This window comes from Sapajus apella, unplaced genomic scaffold (genome assembly GCF_009761245.1).
Source record: "Sapajus apella isolate SASKATOON/1434 unplaced genomic scaffold, GSC_monkey_1.0 scaffold107, whole genome shotgun sequence".
NCBI classification, from domain to species: Eukaryota; Metazoa; Chordata; class Mammalia; order Primates; family Cebidae; genus Sapajus; species Sapajus apella.
In genome coordinates, this window is record NW_022437047.1 from 3,017,829 (window position 1) to 3,041,976 (window position 24,148).

The following is a 24,148-nucleotide window of genomic DNA, read 5'->3' on the forward strand; positions in this document are numbered from 1 at the left end:
GGGGGCAACTCTTAGAAGCCTCCCCCAGGCCCCTGCCTGGGAGCAGGAGGCAGCCCTTTGCACCCTGCTGTCTACAGAAGCTGGTTCCTCACCCCAGGAGAATTAGGTACCCTCTGGGTTTTAGCCCTTGGTGGGAGGAGTCAGCTGCCTGTAGGCCAGTTCTACTCCCTGCTCCTGTGCCTTTTATCTTTCTTCAGAAGTTCTGAAAGAATTGTTAGTCTGCTGCTCTCCTTTGCCCTTCCTGACTAAGATCAAAAGATGTTGCAAATAACCTTGAGAAACCATTTCCCTCCTCTAAGGATGTGTGAGTCTGTTGGATGCACAAGGCAGAATCCCAAATTTCCTGGCAAAACTGCAGATTACTAAGAGTTTAGTTTTATATTTAGATATAAATTCATTTTTAATTGTATCCAGTTAAATAACACCTGGTGGGGAAAACACATTAGTATCATATTTTGCAGTGTATTGTTTGTTGACTTGATTAGATCAAGCGTTCTCTTTCCTGGACTGAATTTTAAAGCAAAGCTATGGGTTTTTTTTTTTTTTTTCTTTGATGTTTAGCATGTTGCTGTTCTGTGAGCAGAGATTACATTTTGGCAGGCCTTGTGTGCATGTGTGTGTGTATGTGTGCATGTGTGTTTCCTTTTTCTTGCTTTGAAAGATTACTCCAAATTTGCCGGTTATGGCAAAGCTGCTTAGTGTCTTGTATGGCCAATGATAATGGCTGTGAGAGCACAGACCGCAGGCTAGGAGTCTGCCCTGATGGGATGTGGACCTGTGGCAGCACTGGGCCCTTGTAGAATGCCACCACTGCTACTGGCCCGGGGCAGCCGAGCTTCTGGAGGGGTCTTTATGCAGCTGACGATCATATACTGTCATGCAGAGTTGGTACAGATAACACTGGCACTTCCAGAATTGTAAAGAGCCCTGCCAGGGAACTCACATGGCCTGCATGAACTATGTGACCTCAGGCAAGCTATGTACCTAGTCATAGTTTTCTCATCCCTGAAGTGAGGTGACAGATACCTGGGTACTCGATGGTTGTGTGAGGGGAAGGAGTCGTCACATAGCGTCTGGGGCACAGTGTCTGTACTAAAGGAGCCGACACCCCAGGATTCCACCCTGGGGGATCCAGGTGGACAGCCATTCATTCCTGTAATAGGGTTTCCTCCTTGTCCAGGAAGGAGGGCTGCTTCATTGGAAATGATTGACACATTGGCTCGGAGCTTTCTCACATTTTTTCAGTCATTTGACTGTTACCAGCAGTGTAGTGACGTGGGCAGGGACAAATAGCCCCTCTTTACAGATGAAGCGAAGTTGCCTAGAGTCACCCAGCTAACCATGTGGGATTCTCAGGGCCCCGATGTGAGACTCTCAGGTGCAGAGCCCATGCCCTGCTGCAGTGGTTCTGGGTCAGGTGGAGTTGTTGCGGGGGGTGGGGGGGGGCGGCGGGCAAGGTTGGTGGGGTGGTGACTGCTGCTCCCGTCCCCATCCCCTGCAGTTCTGTGGCACCATCGTGCTCATCTTCTTCCTGGAGCTGGCTGTGGCCGTTCTGGCCTTCCTGTTCCAGGACTGGGTGAGGGACCGGTTCCGGGAGTTCTTCGAGAGCAACATCAAGTCCTACCGGGACGACATCGACCTGCAGAACCTCATCGACTCCCTTCAGAAAGCGGTAAGCACCTCCCAGCGGGCCCCCGGTAGAGCATACGCCTCCCTGTGGCTTGCTGTGTGCCCAGAGCTGAGGCTAACAGGGGCACCAGGCCTTCTCTCCTGTGGGTTTTCTGCCTGTAGTTTGGCGGACAGCGGAGAGGCCATGGAAAAGGCCACCCCGCATCGGGTTTGTTCCACTTTGCCGGCTTGCGGTTGCCCTGTGGGCCAACCCTTTCCCATTGTGTTTGGGCAGGCAAGTCCAGCTGTACCCAAGGTCACCCACCCCAACATGTCGGGCCCTCCTCTTTGGGACCTAGATCTTTTCAGTCCTGCCCAGTAGCCACATGGGCTACAGTCCGCTGCATACCGTGAGGCACAGCTCGTTCCCCCAGGCTTATGACTCACTGTCTGAGGCTATTCCTGCCCTCTTCCTCCCTGGGACCTTTTCCCCTTCCTGTTTGAGAAGGCAGGGCTGCCTGGAGGAAGCTTTGTCAGATCTAGCGGAATGTGACCTCCCTGGAATATGTCCCCAGGGGTTTATCTAAGCAGTCCCAGGCTGTGGCTTTTACTCCATCTGGTCCCCATCCCCCTTATGCCTCTCATGTGTGGCTGCACCTGGAGGCTTGGACCATAGCTGTCCCAGCGCCCCAGGGAGGAACCCCCTCCCTGGCCACGTCATCCTGTGCAGTGCAAGGCTCTTGTTTGATCTTTGTGCTGCCAGAAAGCCCAACTTCTTTAAAAACTTTTCATATGGAACACTTTGGTTTTGAGAAGAAGATAACTTAGAAAACATTAAAAATCTATGATTCACTCTCATTATTAACCAAAATTTGTTCACCTTTATTTCATGTATTATGGGATCCAGCAAAACTCATTTATGGGACTAAAGATTCTGCCTGTATTGTTATTACTAATGTGTGTTAGTCTGTGAAAGGCACCAAATCCCAGCCCTGTTTGGATGCCTCTCCTTTCTTTTCTGTTCAGTGTCATCGTTCTCTTCATTTCACATAGCCTTGGCTTGCTGGTCTCAGCCTGCTTAGGTTGTGGTTCAGACCTGCACTGTCTTAAAAACAGTAGTTTTCTCCATTGACTTCTTTTTCTTTTAAAAATGAAACTTCCCAGAGGAGGGATTCAGTAAATTACAGAGCTTCCTTGGGGTGAAATTTCAGGTAATCACTAAAATAAGTGGAACAGTAGAGATGTGGGGGGAGATGATTTACCTGAGAGGTAAACAAAATAAAAAAACAGAAATCACTGTTGTCAATTTTCTTTTCTTTTTTTGCGACCAAGTCTTGCTCCGTCACCCAGGCTGGAGTGCAGTGGTGCGATCTCGGCTCACTGCAACCTCCGCCTTCCAAGTTCAAGGATTCTCCTGCCCCAGCTTCCTGAGTAGCTGGGATCACAGGCATGTGCCACCATGCCCGGCTAGTTTTTTGTATTTTTAGTAGAGACGGCGTTTCGTCATGTTGGTTAGGGTGGTCTTGAACTCCTGACCTTGTGATTGGCCTGCCTCAGCCTCCCAAAGTGCTGGGATTACAGGCATGAGCCACCATGCCCAGCCAGCTGTTTTTTGTAAAAAGGTGAAAAGGGGAATTCGCTTGTGAGTTTCTCAGGGAGGAAGAACACTGCACACTGGGAGGTGTTCTCTGTGGTGAGAAGAGGACCACGCCAAGGTGCCGAGGGGGCCTGCAAGGAGAGGAGGCCACTCTCCTCTCCTTTGAGGAGACTGGGAAGAAGGGCAAGCTCCCTGCTCAGGAGGGCGAGGGCTGGGTTTGTTGTGCCCAGCAGTGGGGCCAGGGAGCTCCACTGAGCCACCCGTGTTGGGTTAGATTGAAGAGGCACTGTGGTCCCGGAGATACCTTCACTGCCATTTCGTTTTTATTTATTCGTTTTTATTATTTTCTTTAACATATCAAAAGGGCAGGTTCTCTTCTTCACCCCACTCTCCTCCCCTCCCTCTCTCCCTGCCTTCCTTCCTTCCTTTTTCTTTTTCTTCCTTTTCCTTCCTCCCTCCCTCCCTTCTTTTTCTTTCTCTCTCTCTCTCTCACTTTCTCTCTCTCCTTTTTTCTCTCTTTTTCTTTTGTTTTGTTTTCTTTCCCTTCTTTCTGATTGGGGGTGAGGGGGCATCTTGTTGTGTTGCCCAGACTTGTTTCCAGCTTCTGGGATCAAATCATCCCGCCACCTCAGCCTCCTGAGTCTCTGAGATTACAGACCTGAGCTACCGCACCCAGCTGTTTTCTTCTCAAAGGGCTTCCTGGGTTGCCAGCCTAGCGTCTCTACACATGGGAGGTAGCTGGGCGGGCCGTGATTTCTCTGCATGGTAGATGCCAGCAGACTTAGCCTGACCTCACCAAGAATGCTGCCCTGTGCTGGGCAGCCGTGGGCCTGTCTTGGAGCCTTTGACAGTTCTGGCTTCTGTGGTTGCAGAACCAGTGCTGTGGTGCGTATGGCCCTGAAGACTGGGACCTTAACGTCTACTTCAACTGCAGTGGCGCCAGCTACAGCCGAGAGAAGTGTGGGGTCCCCTTCTCCTGCTGCGTCCCGGATCCTGCGGTGAGTTGACTTGCGCTGGCCCTTCTTGAAGCCCACAGCTTTCCTGACTCTTGTGCTCTGGGATGTTCTCTCAAGCAGGTCGGAGGAGTAGGTGTACTCTCTCCACGCCCTCCTCAAGGCTGCCGCAGCTCAGAAATCCAATACTTGTACATTCTAGGAACATTGCTTGCATGACCCACCCTGGCCTTAGTGTTCTGGGTGAGGCAGAAGAAAAACAGTATTATTCCTACCTGGAGGGCTCTCACTCGGGGTAGCTGGCCAAGAGCTATGAGGGAAATAAGGCCTGCTTAGCCGTCTTCACTGTTCCTTTTCTGGAGCAAATGCCTAGAACTCAACAGCACACAGTGGCTGTGGGCACACATCATTAACTGGGCAACAGTAGCGGAGAATTCTTTTCTGTTTTTTTTTTTTTTTGAGACAGGGTCTCACTCTGTCGCTCAGGCTGGAGTGCAGTGAAGCGATCTCACCTTACTGCAACCTCCGCCTCCCAGGTTCAAATGATTCTCCTGCCTCAGCCTCCAGGGTAGCTGGGATTACAGATGCATGCCACCACACCCAGCTAATTATTTTCTGTTTTTTGTTTTTTTCTGGGGTTTTTGTTGTTGTTGTTGTTGAGACAGGGTCTCACTCTGTCGCTCAGGCTGGAGTGCAGTGGCGTGATCTCAGCTCTCTGTACAACCACTGCTTCCCTGGGCTCAAGCAATTCTCTGGCCTCAGCCTCCTGAGTAGCTGGGATTACAGATGCACACCACCACACCCGGCTAGTTATTTCTGTTTTTTTTTTTTGGAGACAGGGTCTCACTCTGTTGCTTAGGCTAGAGTACAGCAGTGCGATCTCAGCTCATTGTGCAACCACTGCTTCCCCAGGCTCAAGCAATTCTCCAGCTTCAGCCTCCCTAGTACCTGGGACCACAGGCCTGAGCCACCACACCTGGCTAACTTTTGTATTTTTTGTAGATGGGGTTTCACCGTGTTGCCCAGGCTGATCTTGCACTCCTGGGCACAAAGCGATCTGCCCATCTTAGCCTCCCAAAGTGCTGGGATTACAGCTATGGGCCACTGCGCCTGTCCTGTCCTTTTTTTTTTTTTTTTTTTTTTAAGTATTTTCATTCCTAATCCAAGGCCAGCGTTCTTGGGTTCCAGAAGCTAGGCTCTTTGGGTGACCTGTGAAGGAGCTCTGAATTTTGCCCGAACTGAGCCTGAGCAGAACTGGGCCTGTTACCAGCTCTCGGTACAGTTACGTAAAGCCAGGTACTGGGTTACGGGCTCTTAGAAGGCAGAGCATCACCTATAGGCAAGTTCTGCAGCCCAGCAGAGGCTCAGATTTGCTGAAGTTGCACAGATCTTCTGAGGTCTCCACTGTGACTGTGAAATGTACCAGTTTCATAAGTGTTACTTTTAGCATGTATAGTTTTTACCTCCAAATATAGGCATTACCTCCTAGCAAACTGTGCCACCCCGCCAGGCCAAATGTGGCCTGCTGTTTTTCTATGACCTGTGAGCTAAGAATGCTTTCAGGTGTTTTTAAATGGTTGGAAATAAATCAAAAGAAGGATTACTTGTGGTACATGAATATTATATGAAATTCAAATATCAGTGTCCATAAAGTTTTTTTGAAATATAGCCATTCCTGTTTGTTTTTATATTGTCAGTGCTTGCTGTCATGCAACAAAAGCAGAGTTGAGTCTGTGTCTGAAATAGTCACTCTCTAGCCCTTCACAGAGAAAGTTTGCCACGCTGTCCTGGCCTGAAGGATTAGTTGGTAGTGTGACTGAAGGACATATCTGTAATGGAATTTGCACAATTGGTTGCTAGTGTTTGGTTGTGACTTTTCCAGAGCCTCTTACCACCAGCTTCTTAAGACAACAAAAGTAACTAATTTTTCTGCTTTTCTTGCAGCAAAAAGTTGTGAACACACAGTGTGGATATGATGTTAGGATTCAGGTGAGCACTCCAGTGTCTACAACTTTAAGAGTTCTTTAGGTTTTATTCCCTATGGTTCAACATCCTGATGTAGTGCAAGTGCAAATTGCAGTGGGAGAACTAGGGGCAGTGAAGCTCCTGATGCCACCTAAGCTGAGCACGGGCACAGTGACACACACACACTGCTTCCTGGGTTGGCAGCAGGACTCCTGGGAGCAGTAATAGTGATTCTAAGCCTTGTGAGCTGCAGTCTCAACACCTGGGAGTTGCTGCATTTAAAGAGGTGGGATAGAAGTTTTGAGGGAAAAAGACTGCATTTTTAGAAGGCTCCTTGAGTCCCAGAAGGTGTCTCTTGTTAAGGGGACAGCTGCAGGAGTGTATGTGCCTTGCTCTGGCCTCCATGGAGGCCCTGTCCTCTGGAACTTCCTTTAGGCTGTAGGGAGTGTGCTCTTGGATGCAAAGGGAAGCAAGACCTTACCCCACTCCAGTCCTTGTTCTGGTGGTCTTTGGTGATATGAATGACTGCTATTCTAAAAGGGAGGAGTCTCGAGGAATCTGCAGAGACGCCTCCTGTTCACCGTGGATGAGGGATGTGTCCCTACAGCTTGGGGAGCTGTCCTCCTTTAGGGACCTGCATTTCACAGGGAGAAGCTGCTATAAACTGAATGTTTGCATCTCCCCAAAATTTACATGTTGGAACTTAGACCCCAGTGTGATGGTATTGAGAGATAAGGCCTTTGGGAGGGGATTAGGTCAGGAGGACAGAGTCCTTATGAGTGGGATGAGTGCCCTTATGAAAGAGGCTCAGAGAGTTTGTCGCTCCACTGTGTGAAGACACAGTGAGAGGCTGCCGTCCGTGAACCAGAAAGTGCGCCCTCATCAGATACCAAATTTGCCAGTGCTCTGATCTTGAACTTCCCAGCCTCCAGGACTGTGAGAAAGAAATTTCTGTTGTTTATAAGCCACCTAATCTATAGTATTTTGTTATAGTTGGCTCAGTGGACTAAGATAAGAACCTGTGTCAACATCAGTGTCCCTAATTATGAATTTTTTTTGCCACTTATATTAATTTGCTAAGGCCGCTGTCACAACATACCACAGATGGAAATTTAGGTCACAGCAGACATTTATTTTCTCACAGTTTGGAGGCTAGAAATCTAAGATCAAGGTGCTGGTGGGGTGGGTGTCTTCAGAGGGCTGTGATGGAAGGGTCTGTCCCAGGCCTCTCTCCTGGCTGCAGGTGGCTGTCTGTGTCCTCATGTGGCTCCCCTCTGTGCATGTCTGTGTCCTGATCTCTTCTTCTTAGCAGGATGCTTGTCATAATGGATTAGGGGCCACCCTGATGGCTTCATTTTAGCTTAATTATCTCTGTAAAAGCCTGCCTCCAAATACAATTATGTTCTGACGTCCTGGGGGTTAGGACTTCAGCATATGAATTTTTAGCTGACACGATTTAGCCCCTAACACCTCTAAAGTGAATTAATGCACCATCGTGTTGCCATGGAGGAGGCTCATAGGTCAGGGGGCTGGTGCCAATCGCTCTGTGGGGGGTGGGCAGGGCTGGGTGTGTGCTGGGGCGGTTACTGACGCCCCACCAGGTTCAGCACTGGAGGGGCCGGTCAGCTGGTGACTGTTACCTGTTGGCTCTGTTGCCTGGAGCTGAGCTTACCAGTGGGATGTCTGCTTCAAGAAGCCACCTTCCTTCCCTCCCTTCTCAGGAAACTCTGGACCCCCTTTTCCAGGTTTCCCTTTAAAGACACATCCTCCTCTGAGCCTTCAAGCCCCCTCTCTTTCTCCAGATGTGGATGTTGGGGACAGGTATCTTGAGAAAGTTGGTCTTTAAATCTCTGGACACCTGAAGGGAAACAGCCAGGGAGCCTTTGGTCAGACAGGCGGTATGATCACAAGGTGTCCAGCAAGGGCAGAGGCTGAGATGAGCTGGATAGTGTCTCCTGGAGAGTCCTCCGTGCCTGCCTTCCAGATCCCTCGTTCCCACCCTGCTTTGTCCTGCTCCCTGCCAGGGCTTTCTAGGGGACCGGGGTGGGAATATCATGCTTGCCAAAGGCTCAGGCCCCTGTGGTGTTTCCCTGCAGCTGAAGAGCAAGTGGGACGAGTCCATCTTCACGAAGGGCTGCATCCAGGCGCTGGAGAGCTGGCTCCCGAGGAACATTTACATTGTGGCCGGCATCTTCATTGCCATCTCGCTGCTGCAGGTGTGTCCCAGGAGCCTGTAGGATTGGCAGGCAGCATTTTTTCATTTGAGAAGATTGGGCCCTTAGCATAGAGTGCGTGGGTGTGGTATTAAGGAACCTTGCAGAAGGAAAAAAGGGATTCCGTTGGATGTCCAAGGCTGAGAGAGTGTATGTGTGTGAGCATATTGGGGAGGAGAATGGTGGGTTTCATAAATGCTACCTACAGGGGACCCCACTGGGCAGGGGAAGGCTGGGAGAGGCTTGTGGCCCTGCACAGGTTCTGTTGGTTGCTCTCTCCTGAGGGCCTGATGGGCCGCAGAAGGTTCACTGCCTGTGTGGAGGTGGGTGAGGAGTGTGCTCGGGGTAGGCCATCAAGCACTGCAGACAGGGAGGCAAAACTCTTGGTCAGCTGGGGCCTGAGGGTGGCCTGAGGTTCATATGTTTGCACTCACCCCAGGACCTCTCCTCCTGTCTCTGGCTGTTGGGCTGGGGCTGTCAGGCATCTTCCCTGTCCATGAGACATCCTCTGAGGCCTGCTGCCGTTTATGGCATCCTTTGCCCTCGCAGGCTGTGCTTGTTGATTTGAACCAGGTTTCACACATGGGCGAATGTTGGTGGCCAAGCAGGCAGTGAGGCCTAGGGTGACTGGGCTGGTTGGTGACGGCCAGGAGAACTGGCAGAGAAAGTCGAGAATTCAGTGATCAGGGAAACCAGGAGTCTTTCCAGTGCTGTTCAAGGCTTGTATTAAGAAGCTGCAGCTTTTGGGTCCACTGATGCAGTTCTTGTATGGAAAATACACCATTTAGAAAATGTTTGACTCTGTCCTTGCCTTGAAGAGGGTGACCGAGGTAGACCCACCCAGGGCCACCAGCCACCCACACATACCTTCTTGGTCTTCTTCAAGGAAGACTAAGAGTTAGGAAAAAGCAACTGGAAAAGGAAAGAAACAAGTTATTTACAAAACGGGCAAGGGAAGAATCAGACTTCAGAAGGATTGACTAGCTAAATTAGAACCACACAAAAATTTAAAGGGGAAAAAAGCCATTTCCAGAGGTCACCAAGTTCATGTTCGTCTGTTCAGGTTAAAAGAACATCTCCTCTCACTCCCTGCTCACCAAGGTTGGGATGGATCTTCAGACATTAGCACAGCCAACATTGGGGATGGCCTTGGTTTTATTATGGAATAGATGTTTACAGGAAACATTCAAGATGTATTATTTTGGGAATCAGAACCAGTCAGGGTGACCCTGTTATTTTTGGTTTAACCCAGGGACAGGCGTGTCCTGCCCCATGGTGTGTGACGCACTTAATCATGTTGGAGGTAGGGCAGAGTGTCTGTTTTGCTTGTGGTGCCTGTGTTTCGCCTCTTCTAGGCTCTGAGGATGTAACAAACTAGACCTCAGGACCCCCATTTGGCGGGAGGGGCGGCTGTGCTGTGCCACTTGCTTGTGGTACCGTCTCTTCACCCTCATTTGCAGTGGAGGGGTGAGGAGTGGTGTGCAGTGGGAACCCCCAACCACACCCTCCACTCCCTGCCCTCTGCCTTTGGGCCCCAGTGATGGCTGCTGACTCTGCTGGTGTTGGTTTCAGATATTTGGCATCTTCTTGGCGAGGACCCTGATATCAGACATCGAGGCGGTGAAGGCCGGCCATCACTTCTGAAGAGTTGAGGGAGCCGAGCTGAGCCACGCTGGGAGGCCAGAGCCTTTCTTTGCCGTCAGCCCTACGTCCAGAGGGAGAGGAGCCGACACCCCTGGAGCCAGCACTCCATCTTCAGCATCAGCGTGATATGACCTCTCTGTTTCTCCTTGCTGGTGCTGAAGACCAAGGGGTCCCCTTGTTACCTGCCCAAACTTGTGATTGCATCCCTGCTGGGGTCTTCCCAGAGACAGAATGTGTCTTTATGTGGGAGTGGTGACTCTGAAGGACAGAGAAGGCTCCTGTGACTCAGAAGGACAGAGAAGGCTGCCAGGAGGGCTTGACTCAGTCCCCCTGCAGCTCTGCAGGACGTCTGCAGGACACCCTGGCCCCCTCTCCACTGGCGTCCAGACATCTGCTTTGGGTCATCCACATCTGTGGGTGGGCCGTGGGTAGAGGGACCTGAAGACGTGGACAGGGCATTTCTTTCCATCAAGCCAAGCAGCACGGGGACCTGCCTGTAACTGGGGAGGCAGACGGGGCCCCGCTGGGCCTCTGAGTGCCATTGTGGTCTGCGGGGGCATGCACACATCAGGGGTTGTTTGCAGGATCCTCAGCCATGTTCAAGTGAAGTAAGCCTGAGCCAGTGCGTGGACTGGTGCCACGGGAGTGCCTTGTCCACTGCCCCGCCATGTCTGCCAGCTGTTCTCCTGGTGCCAGAACTGCCTCTGGTCTTGACAGCATTAAGCCCTGGTGGCGATGGTGGGGCGGTGGACATGGTTCTTCACTGAGAGCCGGCTCTCCTTTTCTTAAAGTGTGTAAATAGTTTATTTATAGGGGTAAGAATGTTCTCACACCATTTCACTTCCTCTTCCTCTCCTCCAGCATTCTTCTTTGAGCAGCCTTACATGGTGTCCACGGCTGGAGCCGACCCTTTGAGTCCCCTTGAATGTCTTAAGAACCAGCCCGTAACAGCCTCTCCTTCCCTTCCATATACTACAGCCTCCCTCCATGGATCCCACACACAAGCACTCGCCCACTCGCCCACTCCCCAGCGTGGCCTCACTGTCTTCTGTCCTTGGTGCTACTGAAATTGTCAGCCAGAACTTGAATCCTGACCCTCCCCACTGCAAGCCTGGGGAGCCTTAGCCCAAGGTGGCCAGCCCGAAACTGTTGGCCAGGACTTCTCTTTCGGCTGTGTACCCAGGACTGGCCAGCCTGCCATTTGTCTCTCTCTGGACAGCCGTTCTGCAGCCAGGCCCAGGGTCAAGCCATGACCCCAGGCTGCAGCTGCTCAGAAGCTCTGGCGTTTTGTTTCTGACTTAAGTGGTGACCGCCCCCCACCCCCCACCATAGGATATCAGTGGTGAGTGGTCCACCCTTCCTGTCAGGGCTGTTCTGGGGCTTGCTCTTGGAAATGAAGTCTTCTTAAATACTGAGTAATACCCCTGGGGATAGCTGGGACATTTGTCCAGCTGGGCTGCTTTCTAATGCTTTGCCATAGCTCATACCACTTGTCTCATCGTTCAGGGATTGAGTGCAACCTTCAGTTACTTGCTGGAGTGTACATTCTAGTGTGGTGTATACCAGTGGCTGTTGATGATGATGTCGTCATCTTTTTTTCCTTTCTCTTTTCTTTCTTTTCTTTTTTTTTTTTTTTTTTACAATTTTCTGTAGACTAGGAGAAGAAGAATGCTTGTGTTTTTAGGAAGTGTGATGCTTCTCTTTGACTGCCAAACTCTTTTATGGAATATATCTTTATATTAATGCTGTTGTTTTGGTCGTTTTTGTTTGGGGTCACTATCAAGATGCTGCTATGCATCTCAGTGGTGAACGCAGCTGCCAGAGGAACCAAGGGAGAGGGTATGTAGACTTTACCGAAGGGTGGATAGTAAAGGCGGTTCGTCGATAGCACAACCTGGCATACATTTTATTGAGTGATTTTTTTTTTAAGATTCTGTACGGCGGCACTTTCATTATCCCTTGTGTGCAGGCTGCAGCCAGCACACTTGGCTTGTGGTCTATCCCCAGCTGTGTGTGCTGGAGAAACTTCAACTCCATAGGTCTAGAAGAAACATTATTTTAGGCTATTTCTGTCCACCCTGGGTGATACTATTTATTGATCCAAGCAAAAGAGCTTGGGGATGCCGAGTCAAATTGCGATGCAGAGTTGAAGTCTGTGCACTGCCACTGCATGAGCTGTGTGTGTCCTGGGCATGCTGGCCTGTCTGTGAAGGGGGTTGGTGACGGTGCCCGCTTCACTACGTGCCTCTGGCCCAGCCTCCCATGGGGAAGTGGGTGGCCGCAGACCCTGCCTGCTAGTGTGTTGGCGCTAAAACCTCCTGGAAGGCTCCTGCAGGCCTGATCCTTCTATTTCTGTAGACCCAGTTCAGGATGAAGTCTAAGTGTGACTTCTGCAGAGTTGGGTTTGTCTTTTGCCATTTTCGGCCATGTCATGTGACTCTGAATAATTGGATGAGGAATGGAAGGAAAGCAAGGATGAGAGCCGGGCATGTGGCAGTCTCCACCCAGGATGGGCTGTCTGCACAGAGGCACAGGGCAGGCCTCCTGTGCACTCCCCACCCAGCACTGGCCTGCCCTGAATCCCCACCTTCCCTGGTTGGAGGTCTGCTGTGGCATCTGCACCCTGTCCTCACCCCACCATGCACATACTCACTTTAAAGTCTTGGGGTCCTTCCTGTACCCCCTCCCCGATCCCGGTCCACCCCCTTTCAGGATCTTGCCATGTTATTTTTCCCGTCCCCTATCCCTGTCACTAGCCTGCCTTTCCCCATCCTAAAAACTTGGCTGTGGCCCTGTGGCTGCCTCCCTTTCTTTCCCAGGCAGCTTCTTATCTGGGTTGCTTGTACCCCTCCTTTCCACCACCCACCACACTGCATGTAGCTGAAAGCTGCCTATCCCAGCTGTCAACCCAGACCTTCCTTTGGCCTCTGTAGCACCGGACACCGCACCTCCTGAAAGTCCTCTGCTTCAGAGGCCCTGGCTTGCCAGTTCTCTGACCTCTCTCATCTGTCTGCTCAGGACTCCACTGCAGCTGTCCTTACTGGCCTCCAGGGAATCCCACTTCCCACAGGACAGGGCTGTGGGCTGGGCAGAAAAACCCATCTGCACGGTCCACAAGAAACCTGGCACTCAGTTTCTCCATGAATATCAATGAAAACTGATGGATACAGAACCTTCCTGGAACATAGAATTTCTCCAGGAGATACCCAGAGGCCACTGGGGAGGTGACAGGCACGCATGTGAGTGTAGATGGCTGCAATGTTGGTCCCAGCAGCAGAGAGGGTCTCAGTCTCAACAGGGAGCCCACCTGATGGTTTCTCAGCCAGCAGTCTCAGAGGAATATAGACTGCAGAGAAAGGAGAGAAGTAGCAGTGGTCTTGGCACCTAAGGCATCCTGCTGTCATGGGAAGGTCTCTGCCCAGGTATCAGGTGCATCAGCCTGTCGCCCACTGGTTCAAAGCTTTCAGCTGTGCTGGGTGAGGGTGGGTGGTAGAGTGCTGAATGACCTTCATGGGTGGGCATTTCCAGCTCTATGGTCAACGGGGTGTCTGTCCACAAAATCACAGGGTTTTTAGGTTGTGTGTTTGGGGCTATGGGAACCTGTCCCCCATGATGGATCTTGGTAGGGACACCTCCCTGTGCTTGTGTCTGTCGTGCCCGGGAGGATGCTGCCCGGCCTTCCAGGGCAGGTGACCATCTGCAGCCGTGTCCTCATTCATCTAGATGCCTTCCAGAAATCTGGGGAGCCATACACCTTTAGAGCCTTTTTAGCTCCTTATCAAGTTGGCAAGGCTTGGCCATTCATGTTCAAGGCTGCATTAAAGGCACGTTCATTCTCAAATGTTTTTGGCGTCTCCAGGGTGCCTCAGGAAAACGTGAAGTGGGCATTGTAGAACTTGGGACTACTGTGTAACCTTGGAAGAAGAAGTTAAGGGTACATAAGTGGATACTGTTTTGATGAAATTGCCAACTTCAGTGAGCCCAGTTTTGGGAAGGAGGACATGAGTATTCCTTACAAGGGTCTGAAACAATTTTTTCTTCACTCAGCTTTCTTTTTGTGTGCTGCATCTTATATTCCATCAGGGGCTTCCAATGCATGGTAGTAACTGTCAGAACTGGCCGGGCGCAAGTGGCTCACACCTGTAATCCCAGCACTTCGGAGGCCAAGGCAGGCGGATCACTTGAGGCCAGGAATTCAAGACCAGCCCAGCCAACATGGTGATACCCCAGCTCTACTAAAAATACAAAAATTAGCTGGGCATGATAATGCATGCTTGTTGTCCCAGCTGCTTGGGAGGCTGAGGCAGGAGAATCACTTGAACCTGGGAGGCGGAGGTTGCAGTGAGCCAAGATCAAGCCACTGCACTCCAGCCTGGGTGACAGAGGACACTCCAACTTAAAAAATAAAATTAAAAAAAACTACCAGAATAAATTATCACCTTGGACCATAATTTTGTCACCTCAAACAACTTTTAAACTAGTCTTTTAAAAAAGTATACTTAAATAAAAATCTAAACATAGAATGTAAAATGAAAAGTGAAAGTATGTCTTCTGTTCCCCAGAGGTAACTACTACTAGGAATCCTTCCTGAAAATGCCCATGCATATACTCAGGTCATCACACACATGGAATCATTTTACATAGTATTTTATAGATGTTACTTAATATACTGATCCACAGTGCATTTTCACGGTCACACCATGAGTTGTAGGAGCGTGCCAAGAGCAGATGGGCCTCGCCTTTGTACCAGAGGAGTACGTTTACAGTCACAGGTAATAGAAAACCCAATTCAAACTGGTCTAAACAATGAGGGGAGGTTTTGGCTCCTGAAACTGGAAAGTCCAAAGGTGGGGTGAGTTTCAGGGTTGGGTTGATCCAAATGACTCTGACGCCAACAGGATCTTGTTTCCTTTTCTCTCTGCTCTGCCTTCCACAGCATCCCCTTCACCTATGGTGGAGGGAAGGAGTCTATCCCGGCAAACCCCGAGCCTCCCCTTGTTGGGGGTGATGTGCTGGTGAAGCCAGCAAGGGAAGGGACCCCCGGACACCCTCCTCTTCATGGTTCATCATCCCACTGAAATCATGCAGCTGTGAAATGCAGCATCCTCCAGGAGCGGGACGAACATTGGGGATGCTGCCAACTATTCCCATCGCGCTTCTGTGGATGGGTGTAACAGTTGTGTGCAGGGTTTTGCTCTTACAAGGGCTTATAGAAACAACAACTGTACAGTGTTTTGTTATTGGAATTACTTCTTATGGTGTTTTTAGAGGAGTTCTCCAGGGAGGTGGGCCCACATTTGAATGAGTAGGTGCTCAGGGCTAGGGTGTGCCTGTGCTGCCTGACCGTTGCTGGTGTGTGTGGGTGTGGGGTGATAAAACTTCCTACCCCCGTGAGGTTTCAAGGATTAAATGAGTTGAGATGGGTAAAGCATCTAACAAAGATCCAGATTAATATGCGTCTCCTGAATTATTGCTAACATAATCTTAATGACTGGGGGAGTTTATCTGTGGCTGCCAGTCCCTGCAAGAGAGCTGCCTGGGTCACATGTCAGCTCAAGCTTTGAACCACACTGAAATGAAATGGTCCACTTCCCTGTCCCATTAGGAACAAGGCTTCGAGGTCTGCGGCAAGCCTCAGCAGGCATTTGGAGTTCAAGGTCTGTTTACTTTTGTGCCATAGAGGTGGGGAGGCAAAGCAGGGTGTTGCTTCTTGCTTGGAGTTTAGATCCTACCAGAAACCAACACAACCAAAATTTCCAGGGAGCTCCCAGAAGGAGCAGAGTGGCCATCACCTGTCAAGGGGCCAGGGTAGGCCACAGAGGCCTGGGGGCCAGGAGGGATGGTCTGTGGGGAGAAGGGATTATTGTGAGCATAGTGCTGGGGCTAATGTGCTCTGAAGATGGCAGGATATCATGTTTGGACAGTTGGTGGACCCCATCTGGTCCCACGTGTAAGGAGAACAGAGTCCCTGGGATGTGCCGGGACTTGCCTGAGGTCTCAGAGTGGGACCGGGTGCTCCTCTGTGCCTCCCATGAGGAAGGGTGTCCATCTCTGTGAGGACAGCTCGGCAGGGCTGGGAACCTGGGGCCGGTGCTACAGGACCTGTGTGAGACTAGCGTGTGTGGGTCTTGCTTGGCTTGCCCTGGTGCCCTGAGAAAAACCTGATATTTGAAAATATACACGGTCACCCTGCTTGGAAGGTCAGGAAAAGCCAGGGTTTTGTTCTGAGGCAGTGGAGTGTCACCACGAGCTTGTGTTTTCCTCTCTCCTCACTCCACCTGCAGCCATTTCAGCCACACCGCCTTTGCACAGAACCCAGGGTTGCAGGTCGTGCATGTAGATGCTGATTTAGGCCCAAGCACTCAGCTGTCTGGGAGGACCATAGTGTTTTCTTCTAGATTTAGATTTGTACTCATTCTTGTTTTTGAAGTCATAGCTGTGATCTAATACAGGAAGAAGTGAAGTGGCCTCTAGCAGGGACTGAGCACCCTGTCCTTGGAGGTATGCAAGCCCAGGCTACACCCTTGGGATGATATGGCTGGGGATGGGCTTTGTGCTGCATGGACCACAGCAAGCCTTTCCATCTCTGAGTTGTATTGGTCCTTCCCATGCCTGCTGTTAAATATAATTTTTTTAAAAAAAGACATGACTCATAAATATTACATATACACATGTCTAAGATTTTATTTAACTCAATTGAGAGTGTCGCTGAGATTAACAGCCAGTTCAAAAGAGAAATCACAATGAACCATAAATCTATATGGAGTAAAGGAATGTTGAAACTGGCTGGGTTTCTTTTGTTTTGTTTTGTTTTGGTTTTTTTTTTTTTGGAGGAGAAAGGTCAATTGAATCTCATTCATATACATTATATGCATATCCATAGAAAAGAATTATTTTGCATTAACTCTACAACTTAGACAGTTGTAAAAATAGCTCAAAGGCAATGAAAGTCTAGAATCAGATAAATGGAGGGGTGCGCCCTAAGCAATGCATAGTTTTCTTTTTATTTTTTCTTTTGAGATGGAGTTTCACTCTTATCGCCCAGGCTGGAGTGCAGTGGTGCAATCTCTGCCTCACTGCAACCTCTGCCTCCTGGGTTCCAGTGATTCTCGTGCCTCAGCCTCCTGAGTAGCTGGGATTACAGGTGCATACCACCACGCCTGGCTAATTATTGTATTTTTAGTAGATAAAGGGTTTCACCGTGTTGGCCAGTATGGTCTCAAACTCCTGACCTCAGGTGATCTGCCTGCCTTGGCCTCCCAAAGTGTTGGGATTACAGGAGTGAGCCACCACACCCAGCCCCAATGCATAGTTTTATACTGAAGACAACTAGAATCTCTTTTGCTCTTTCCAAATTGCCTTCCACCTCTTGTCCATCCAGCAGAGCCACTTTTAAAATAGGACCCAGGCAGAAATTTAAAGGAGCCAATATCTCATGGCGAAAAGTGAAACCTGAGGGATAGAGCATCCGCCAGGTGCCCTAGGTAAAAGCCAGCCACTGTGGAAGGCAGCCCAGGGCCACTCACTGTCCTCTCAGTAGTAAATGGATCACTGAGGCCATGTCTGCCACCCAGAGAGCCTGAGTGACCTCAAACCCTTGTTAGAGCTGCCTCCCCATCCACTCCCGCGGACACCTTAGTTGCTGCATCCAAAACTGCTGAACCTTGCTTCTCTTCAACCCCCAATTCCACCCCAAATTCCACCCACACCCAGAACTGCCCTGCCCCCTCTTCCCATCTCAGCTGAGGGCACCACCATCCACCCTGTGGCCAAATCCAGGAATGTGTGTATCACCTGGGCTCTGAGGATGACATCAGCTCTTCTCAGTCAACAGAATGTCAGGTCACCTATTCTAAAAGTCTCATCTGACAAGGAGATCTTGAAGGCTTTACTCCCTGGGATAACCATCATGATGGATTTCAGTGTCATTCTGCCTTTTTCTCCTGAATGATTCCTGGGACTTGCTTGTTTGTAACATGTGCATTCGAATCTCTTTTCAACATAACTGTGTTCTAAATTGTGTTTACTTCCCTTATCTGTGAATCTCAGTGATTCCTGGAAGCTGTGGTTGGTGGGGGGATGGGGTGGGAGGACTTTGCTAGTATAAAAGGGAACCTGCAATGAATGTTCTAAGAAACTTGGGTGTTGGGGTCCTGCGGCCCTTGGCTGGTAAACTCTCCACTCCTTTCTCTTTGCCACACAATTTTCATAACTGGCAAAGGTGTGCATTTAAAATTTGTGATTGTAGCCTTAGTCTTTTTTTTCCCATACCACTCCCCTTTCCCCGCTGCAAGCTTGTACCAGGAAAGCTGTCAGCTGCCTTGGAGGCGGTGAGACAGGTGGGTACTCACTGTGGCTGTCAGGGTGTAGGACTGGAGCATCTAGAACCGGAAGTCCTCCTTCAGTCCCAAGTATCTGCCACTCAAGGGCATCAGACAGAGGTCCTCATAGAAAACCTACTGTGGGCACAGAGCTACTAGGCTGACAGGGTTGGAGGAGTGAATAAACACCCTTTTCCCCATTTTACATCAGAGGAAACAGACTCAGGCTAAGCTTGCCTGCTGCTTGACAGATGGGAGATGGCAGAGCCGGGCTTACAGCCCAGGGTTTCCACTCTGGGAACTCTTCTTCCTCCCTCTGATGACACTCACTTGGCCACAGTCAGTGAGCAACTACGTGGGCAGGCACTGGTGAGACACAGCAGGAAGGCAGCACAGTGCCCATGATGGCCAGGGACTGGGTACCATTTCCTCAGTAAAATGGGATAGTAACTCCCACACTGCAGCTATGTGCTAGGGCAGTGGTTTCCCAGGCCAGCAGCAGCTGCAGTGTCACCCCCAGCACTTGTTAAAAATGCACATTCAGGCCAGGCTCGGTGGCTCACACCTGTAATAACAGCACTTTGGGAGACCAAGGCTGGTGGGTCGCCTGAGGTCAGGAGTTCACAACCACCCTGGCCATCATGGTGAAACTCGGTCTCTACTGAAAATACAAAAAATGAGCCAGGCATGCTGGTGGGTGCCTGTAAGCTACTCAGGAGGCTGAGGTAGGAGAATCGCTTGAATCCAGGAGTCAGAGGTTGCAGGAAGCCGAGATTGCACCACTGCACTCCAGCCTGGGCAACAAGAGCGAAACTCCGTCTCAATCAATCAAATAAAATGCAAATTATTTGTGCCTTCCCTCAGGCATATGGGACCAGAAACTCTGGGATGGGGCCTAACAAAATGTTTTAACCAGCCCTCGGGTGATTACGGAAGGATAGAGCCAGAATAGACTAACCACTATAACAAACACCACCTATACTTGGGTGCTTTTGAAAAATGTTGATATTTTGCTTGTGTCATAGTCCTCATAGAAAACCTACCATGGGCACAAAACTGCCAGGCTGATGGGGGTGGGGGAGTGAACGAACACCCTTCTTCCCATTTGACATCAGAGGAAACAGACTCAGACCAAGAAATTGCCAGACTAAGACATTGTCTCTGGTAGTTGCTGGGAGCTAGGGTGGGGAATTCTCTGCTCCAACAGTCTTTCATGGACCCAGCCTCCTTTCATGTTGTGGCTCTACCCTCCTGTAGCAGTTGGAAGCATCTCTAGTCAGCTGATGGTTGGGGAAGAGGTAAGGATCTGGGAGAGAGGATCTGGGGCACTAGGACTAGATGGGGAGTACCCTGCTTGTGCTCACATTCTGCCGGCCAGAACTTACAAGCCACCTGAAATGGCACAAAGCTCTAGCTGTGTGTGTAGGAGAAACAGGAGAGGCCAAATACTGGAAGACAGCAGTGGTCTGTGCCCCAGGTCCCATGGTTTAGGGAAGTGAACCTTGGCACTGGATTTCCTGGCTTTCTAAATCTCTATTTATAGGGAATTTAGGACCCAGTCTGCTGTGGGTGGATTTGCCTGGTTCACAGCCTCTGCTCAACTTTCTTTCTGTTCCACAGAGCAGCCTGGAGATGGTGGGCTCCTTGTCACACTGAGCAGAGGTGTGGGCTCTGTGTCCCGATTGAGGGACGGACAGCACACAAATTCCTTCAGTGCCTTCCAGATTTGGTCACTGGGGAGGGGTAGGCTGAGCAGCAGCTCTTGGGTCTGTAGGTGTGACCCTGGAAGGACTGTCCAGCTGACAATTAGAGCCTGGGAGGTGGGGAGGTGTGGAGGGGAGGAGGGATGGGGTGGGAAGGGAGGGGCTAGCCAGGGTTCCCTGAGACCTGGGTTTAAGTCCTGGATCCATCATTAGCATCTGTGTCAACTTGTGCTTCACTTTCCTCAAATATGAACTTGAGATAATAAAATGACCTTTCTCACAATACTGTTCTAAGAATTGAATAAGATACAAAAGAAAGCCCCTGACACAGTGCTTGCTGCCACAAGAAGGCATGGAGGAAAGGTTTACACTGGGGAGGGAACAGGGATTGGGGGCACCAGGATCACCTGGCTGGGGGAGTCTGGCTTACTCAAGTTCCCAGCCACTTGCAGGGCAAGGACCCTGCTTCTCCTTGCTCCGGGTGTGAGTGGTCTCAAACTCAGTGGGCAGGACCTGTGGTGTGGATAGACTCATCTGCAGTGAGTGAGGCAGGAGTCAGGGCTGGCAGGCTCTGTGGTCTTTAGTAGGTACCAGGGGACCCGGGGGTGCCTCGTGGGAGGTTGTCCAGAGTGAGCCAATTTGCCATCTGGGGTGTGCCTCTCAGGTTCCCTCCTGCACTCTGAGTTAAAAAGAGTCAGTCCTGGGCTGAGACTTAGTCTGTTGCACGAGTGCTAAGCGACCTTGTTCCAGGGGAAATTGGATGGGGCAAAGTGTTTTCTAATTAGCAGGAGTCACTGACCTTTCCTTCACTGTCAGTAGCTTCCCACAGGGGTGCAGAGCAAGTGGGGCTGGAGCCCTGCATCTCTCTAATGGAGCTGACGTCCAACAAGGAGGTGGAGGGTGGATTCAGGGCCCTGGGAGGACTTCCTGTGGGAAGCAGACCTCAGGAAGGGCCCTCACTTCCTTAGTCTCCTGTCCTGCCAATCTCCGAAGCGTCCTAGGCAAGAGAAGCAGAGAAACACTCAAGCCACTGCGGTGGTCAGGACACACTGGTGGCGATTGTTTAAAACTTTAAAACAAGCTTAAGCAAAAGGGGGTTTACAGGCTCTCATAGATGGAAAGTATGTGGGACGGTCACAGACTGAGAGGAACCAGGGCTGGAAGGAGGCTCACCACCGCCAGCCTGCTTCCTCCCTGTCGGCCTCTCTGCTTCTCTCTGCACGCCAGAGGCTCTCAGACCTTTCCCCTGAAGGGAAACGTGTGCCAGCAGCCTCGAGTTAACAACTATCATAGAAAATCAGTGTATTTCTCTCTTGTATATCATTCCCGAGACCTGAGTCACAGGCCTGTCCAACACTCAAGACTTTTTATTTTCTTTTATTTTATTTAGACAGATTCTCACTCTGTCCCCCAGGCTGGAGTGCAGTGGCCCCATCTCGGCTCACTGCAACCTCCACCTCAGGGTTCAAGCCATTCTGCTGACTCAGCCTCCCGAGTAGCTGGGACCACAGGTGCACGCCACCACATCTGGCAATTTTTTGTACTTTTAGTAGAGACAGTTTCACTATGTTGGCCAGGCTGTTCTCGAAGCCCGACCTCCCACCTGCCTCAGCCTCCCAAAGTGCTGGGATTATAAGTGTGAGCCACCACACCTGGCCAAGATTTTTCTTTTAAACCTGGAGTATGGAGAAGCTCACTAGGCAGACAGAATCAGCCACCATAGCCCACTCCCCTCAGGTAGCATTACTTTGACTCACCAAGTTAGTGGGTCAGAACTTACACTGTCATCTGCTGTGCACCTGGCTGGCTCATGCATACCTTGTCTGTCTAATGTGGACCAAAGCCCTGTGGCGCACCCTGCTGGTTACCCCCAGTGGTTACCCTGGCACAGAGGAAGAAAGGGAGTCCTGGGAGGGAGAACTTCCCTGGAAGCTCTGGGCTGGCAAGTTGGGTACAGTTGTGTGACACAGGTCGGGTTGGCTACCAGCCTGGGCTCTGCTGTTGTAATCATAAAGAGTGTGTGTGTGTGTGTGTGTGTGTGTGTGTGTGTGTGTGTACAGTTGTTTACAATGTCAGTGTGAGTGTCCTTGTTAGAGACACTGATATGCCACCAATCCCATGGTAAGGAAAATCTCAAGCCCTCCTCATGATTTCTGCCAGTTTCCAGGGACTCATGCTCCTGGCAGCCCGTGTGTCCCCAACTCCTGTGTCCTTTAGGGACCTCTGTTGAGCCCTGCCTTTATTCTGGCAGAATTAGATACAATTCACATTAAGAAAAATAATTTAAAAAAAAAACTCACAGCATGAGTTTTGATGAGATTTGGGGCCACAACCTTGGGTTGTATGGCACCTCCTCCTCTTCTTCCTCTGTTGTCTCTGCAGCTCAGAAACCCCAATTTCCTGGTCTGTGTTATGCGGAGGAGCTCAGCTCAACCCGCACAGCTTCATCTCCAAACCTAGCATGCTGCCCAGATCAGGCACTCTTCCTTTTAATAGAACTTATTTACTCTCCTTAGAAAGCAGTGGGAGTGAAATGATTCTTTTTCCTGATGCACATTTGTAAAACCGGGACCATACGACACATAATATTTTAAACCTGCCTTCCCCCTTACCATTGAACACATCACAAGCACCCTGTATGCCAACACACTGTTCACCATCAATTCTAGTGGCTGTATTACATTTTATCCTACGGATGTGCTCTTGTTTACCATCTAAACCCCTTTTATTGAACACATCAGTTATTCTGAACTTTTCAGTGTGATGATGGATGTTGCAGTAATTATTCTAATATACGCGCAGAACCCCCAGAGGACATGACTGCTGAAGGGTGTGTTGGTAGGATCACAGGTGAGGATCTAGCAGATTGCCCCAGCTTCATCGCCTGAGCTCTCATCCTGTTTGCACTACTTTGAACTGCCATTTTGATCATATAATAATGATCTAGGATAGCTCTTTTTTGGTTCAACCTACCTTTTCTTGTATCAGAACTGAAATGTTTAATTTGATAAATTTGAATAGTGGCACAATATAGAATTGACCATTCCTTAATATGATCAAGGCTGTTTCTGTTCATTCTTTTGGTTAACTTGGGAATCATTTTATCAAGTCTCTCTCTACTTCCCGATTTCCTTTCAGTTTTGGCTTGAAATGATATTCAATGTATACATGAACTTGAGTCACATCTTGCTGCCTAATACTTATCGAGTTACATTTTGGGTATTATGTATTACTCGTAATACCTATTGAGTTACATTTTGAGTATTATATATTACTCATAATACATATTGAGTTACATTTTGCTGCATAATACATTACCCCAAAGTTTAACACCTCAAAGCAGCACATACATATCTCATACCCTTCTGAGGGTCAGGAATCTAGGAGCAGCTTAGCTGGGTGACTGTGGCTCCGAGTCTCTCACGAGGCTGCAGTGAAACTGCTGGCCAGGGCTGGAGGACCCCTTCCAACCTCACTCCATGGCTGTTGGTGGTGGCAGGCTTCAGTTCTCCATGTGGCTCTCTCAATGTAATTTCCCCCAGAGTGAGTTGTCAGAGAGAATGTGCAACCAGTAATTATCTGTTAGCACGTGTCATTTCTGGCACATTCGATTGGTCACTCAGACCAACTCTAATACATGCGAGAGTGACTTTGCAAGGGTGTGGGTTCCAGGAGGAGAGCATCGTTGGAGCCATCTTGGAGACTGGCTAACGCACAGATGGGTGGTACATTTTATAATACGGGGTCTTTCTGAGTGTCAATGTGGTGTGTTCCTATGTGAACTTAATTCTGTTAAACTTAATTAAATTCTAGGTATGCTCTCAGCAAAGATTTTTACTTTCTTCAATACAGGCCCCCACACTGTTACATTCATTCCAAGTGTTTCATATGTCTTATTCCTATTACGAAAGGATTTTTTTTCACATGGTATTTTCTAAGTAGTTGTTGCACTCATATAGGAGATGCTATTGATTTTGACACCCATGATTTTACAGTGGAGACAAGGCAGAAACTACTCCAGACTCACCTGCTGTCGCCCTTCCTTACGTGGTGGCCGTGCCAGGCTCAGGCATGCTGAGATGATGGGGCTGTCTGGCCATCACTGGTCATATGGACTTCAGCTTTGAAAGGATCTTATGTGGAA

General features: G+C 49.8%; 1 protein-coding gene across 3 annotated transcripts in view; it reads left to right on the forward strand.

Moving 5' to 3' along the window:
- TSPAN14 (tetraspanin 14) overlaps positions 1-14,510 on the forward strand; it is a 66,860-nt gene extending 52,350 nt beyond the window's left edge. For all 3 annotated transcript variants that reach the window (XM_032259251.1, XM_032259252.1, XM_032259253.1), the window contains 5 exons: positions 1,502-1,672; positions 4,078-4,203; positions 6,103-6,147; positions 8,220-8,339; positions 9,909-14,510. In XM_032259251.1, the coding sequence (XP_032115142.1) occupies positions 1,502-1,672; positions 4,078-4,203; positions 6,103-6,147; positions 8,220-8,339; positions 9,909-9,980 (534 nt within the window). In that variant the 3' untranslated portion in view covers positions 9,981-14,510. The remainder of the gene's footprint in view (positions 1-1,501; positions 1,673-4,077; positions 4,204-6,102; positions 6,148-8,219; positions 8,340-9,908) is intronic.
- Positions 14,511-24,148: the final 9,638 nt, after the last annotated feature.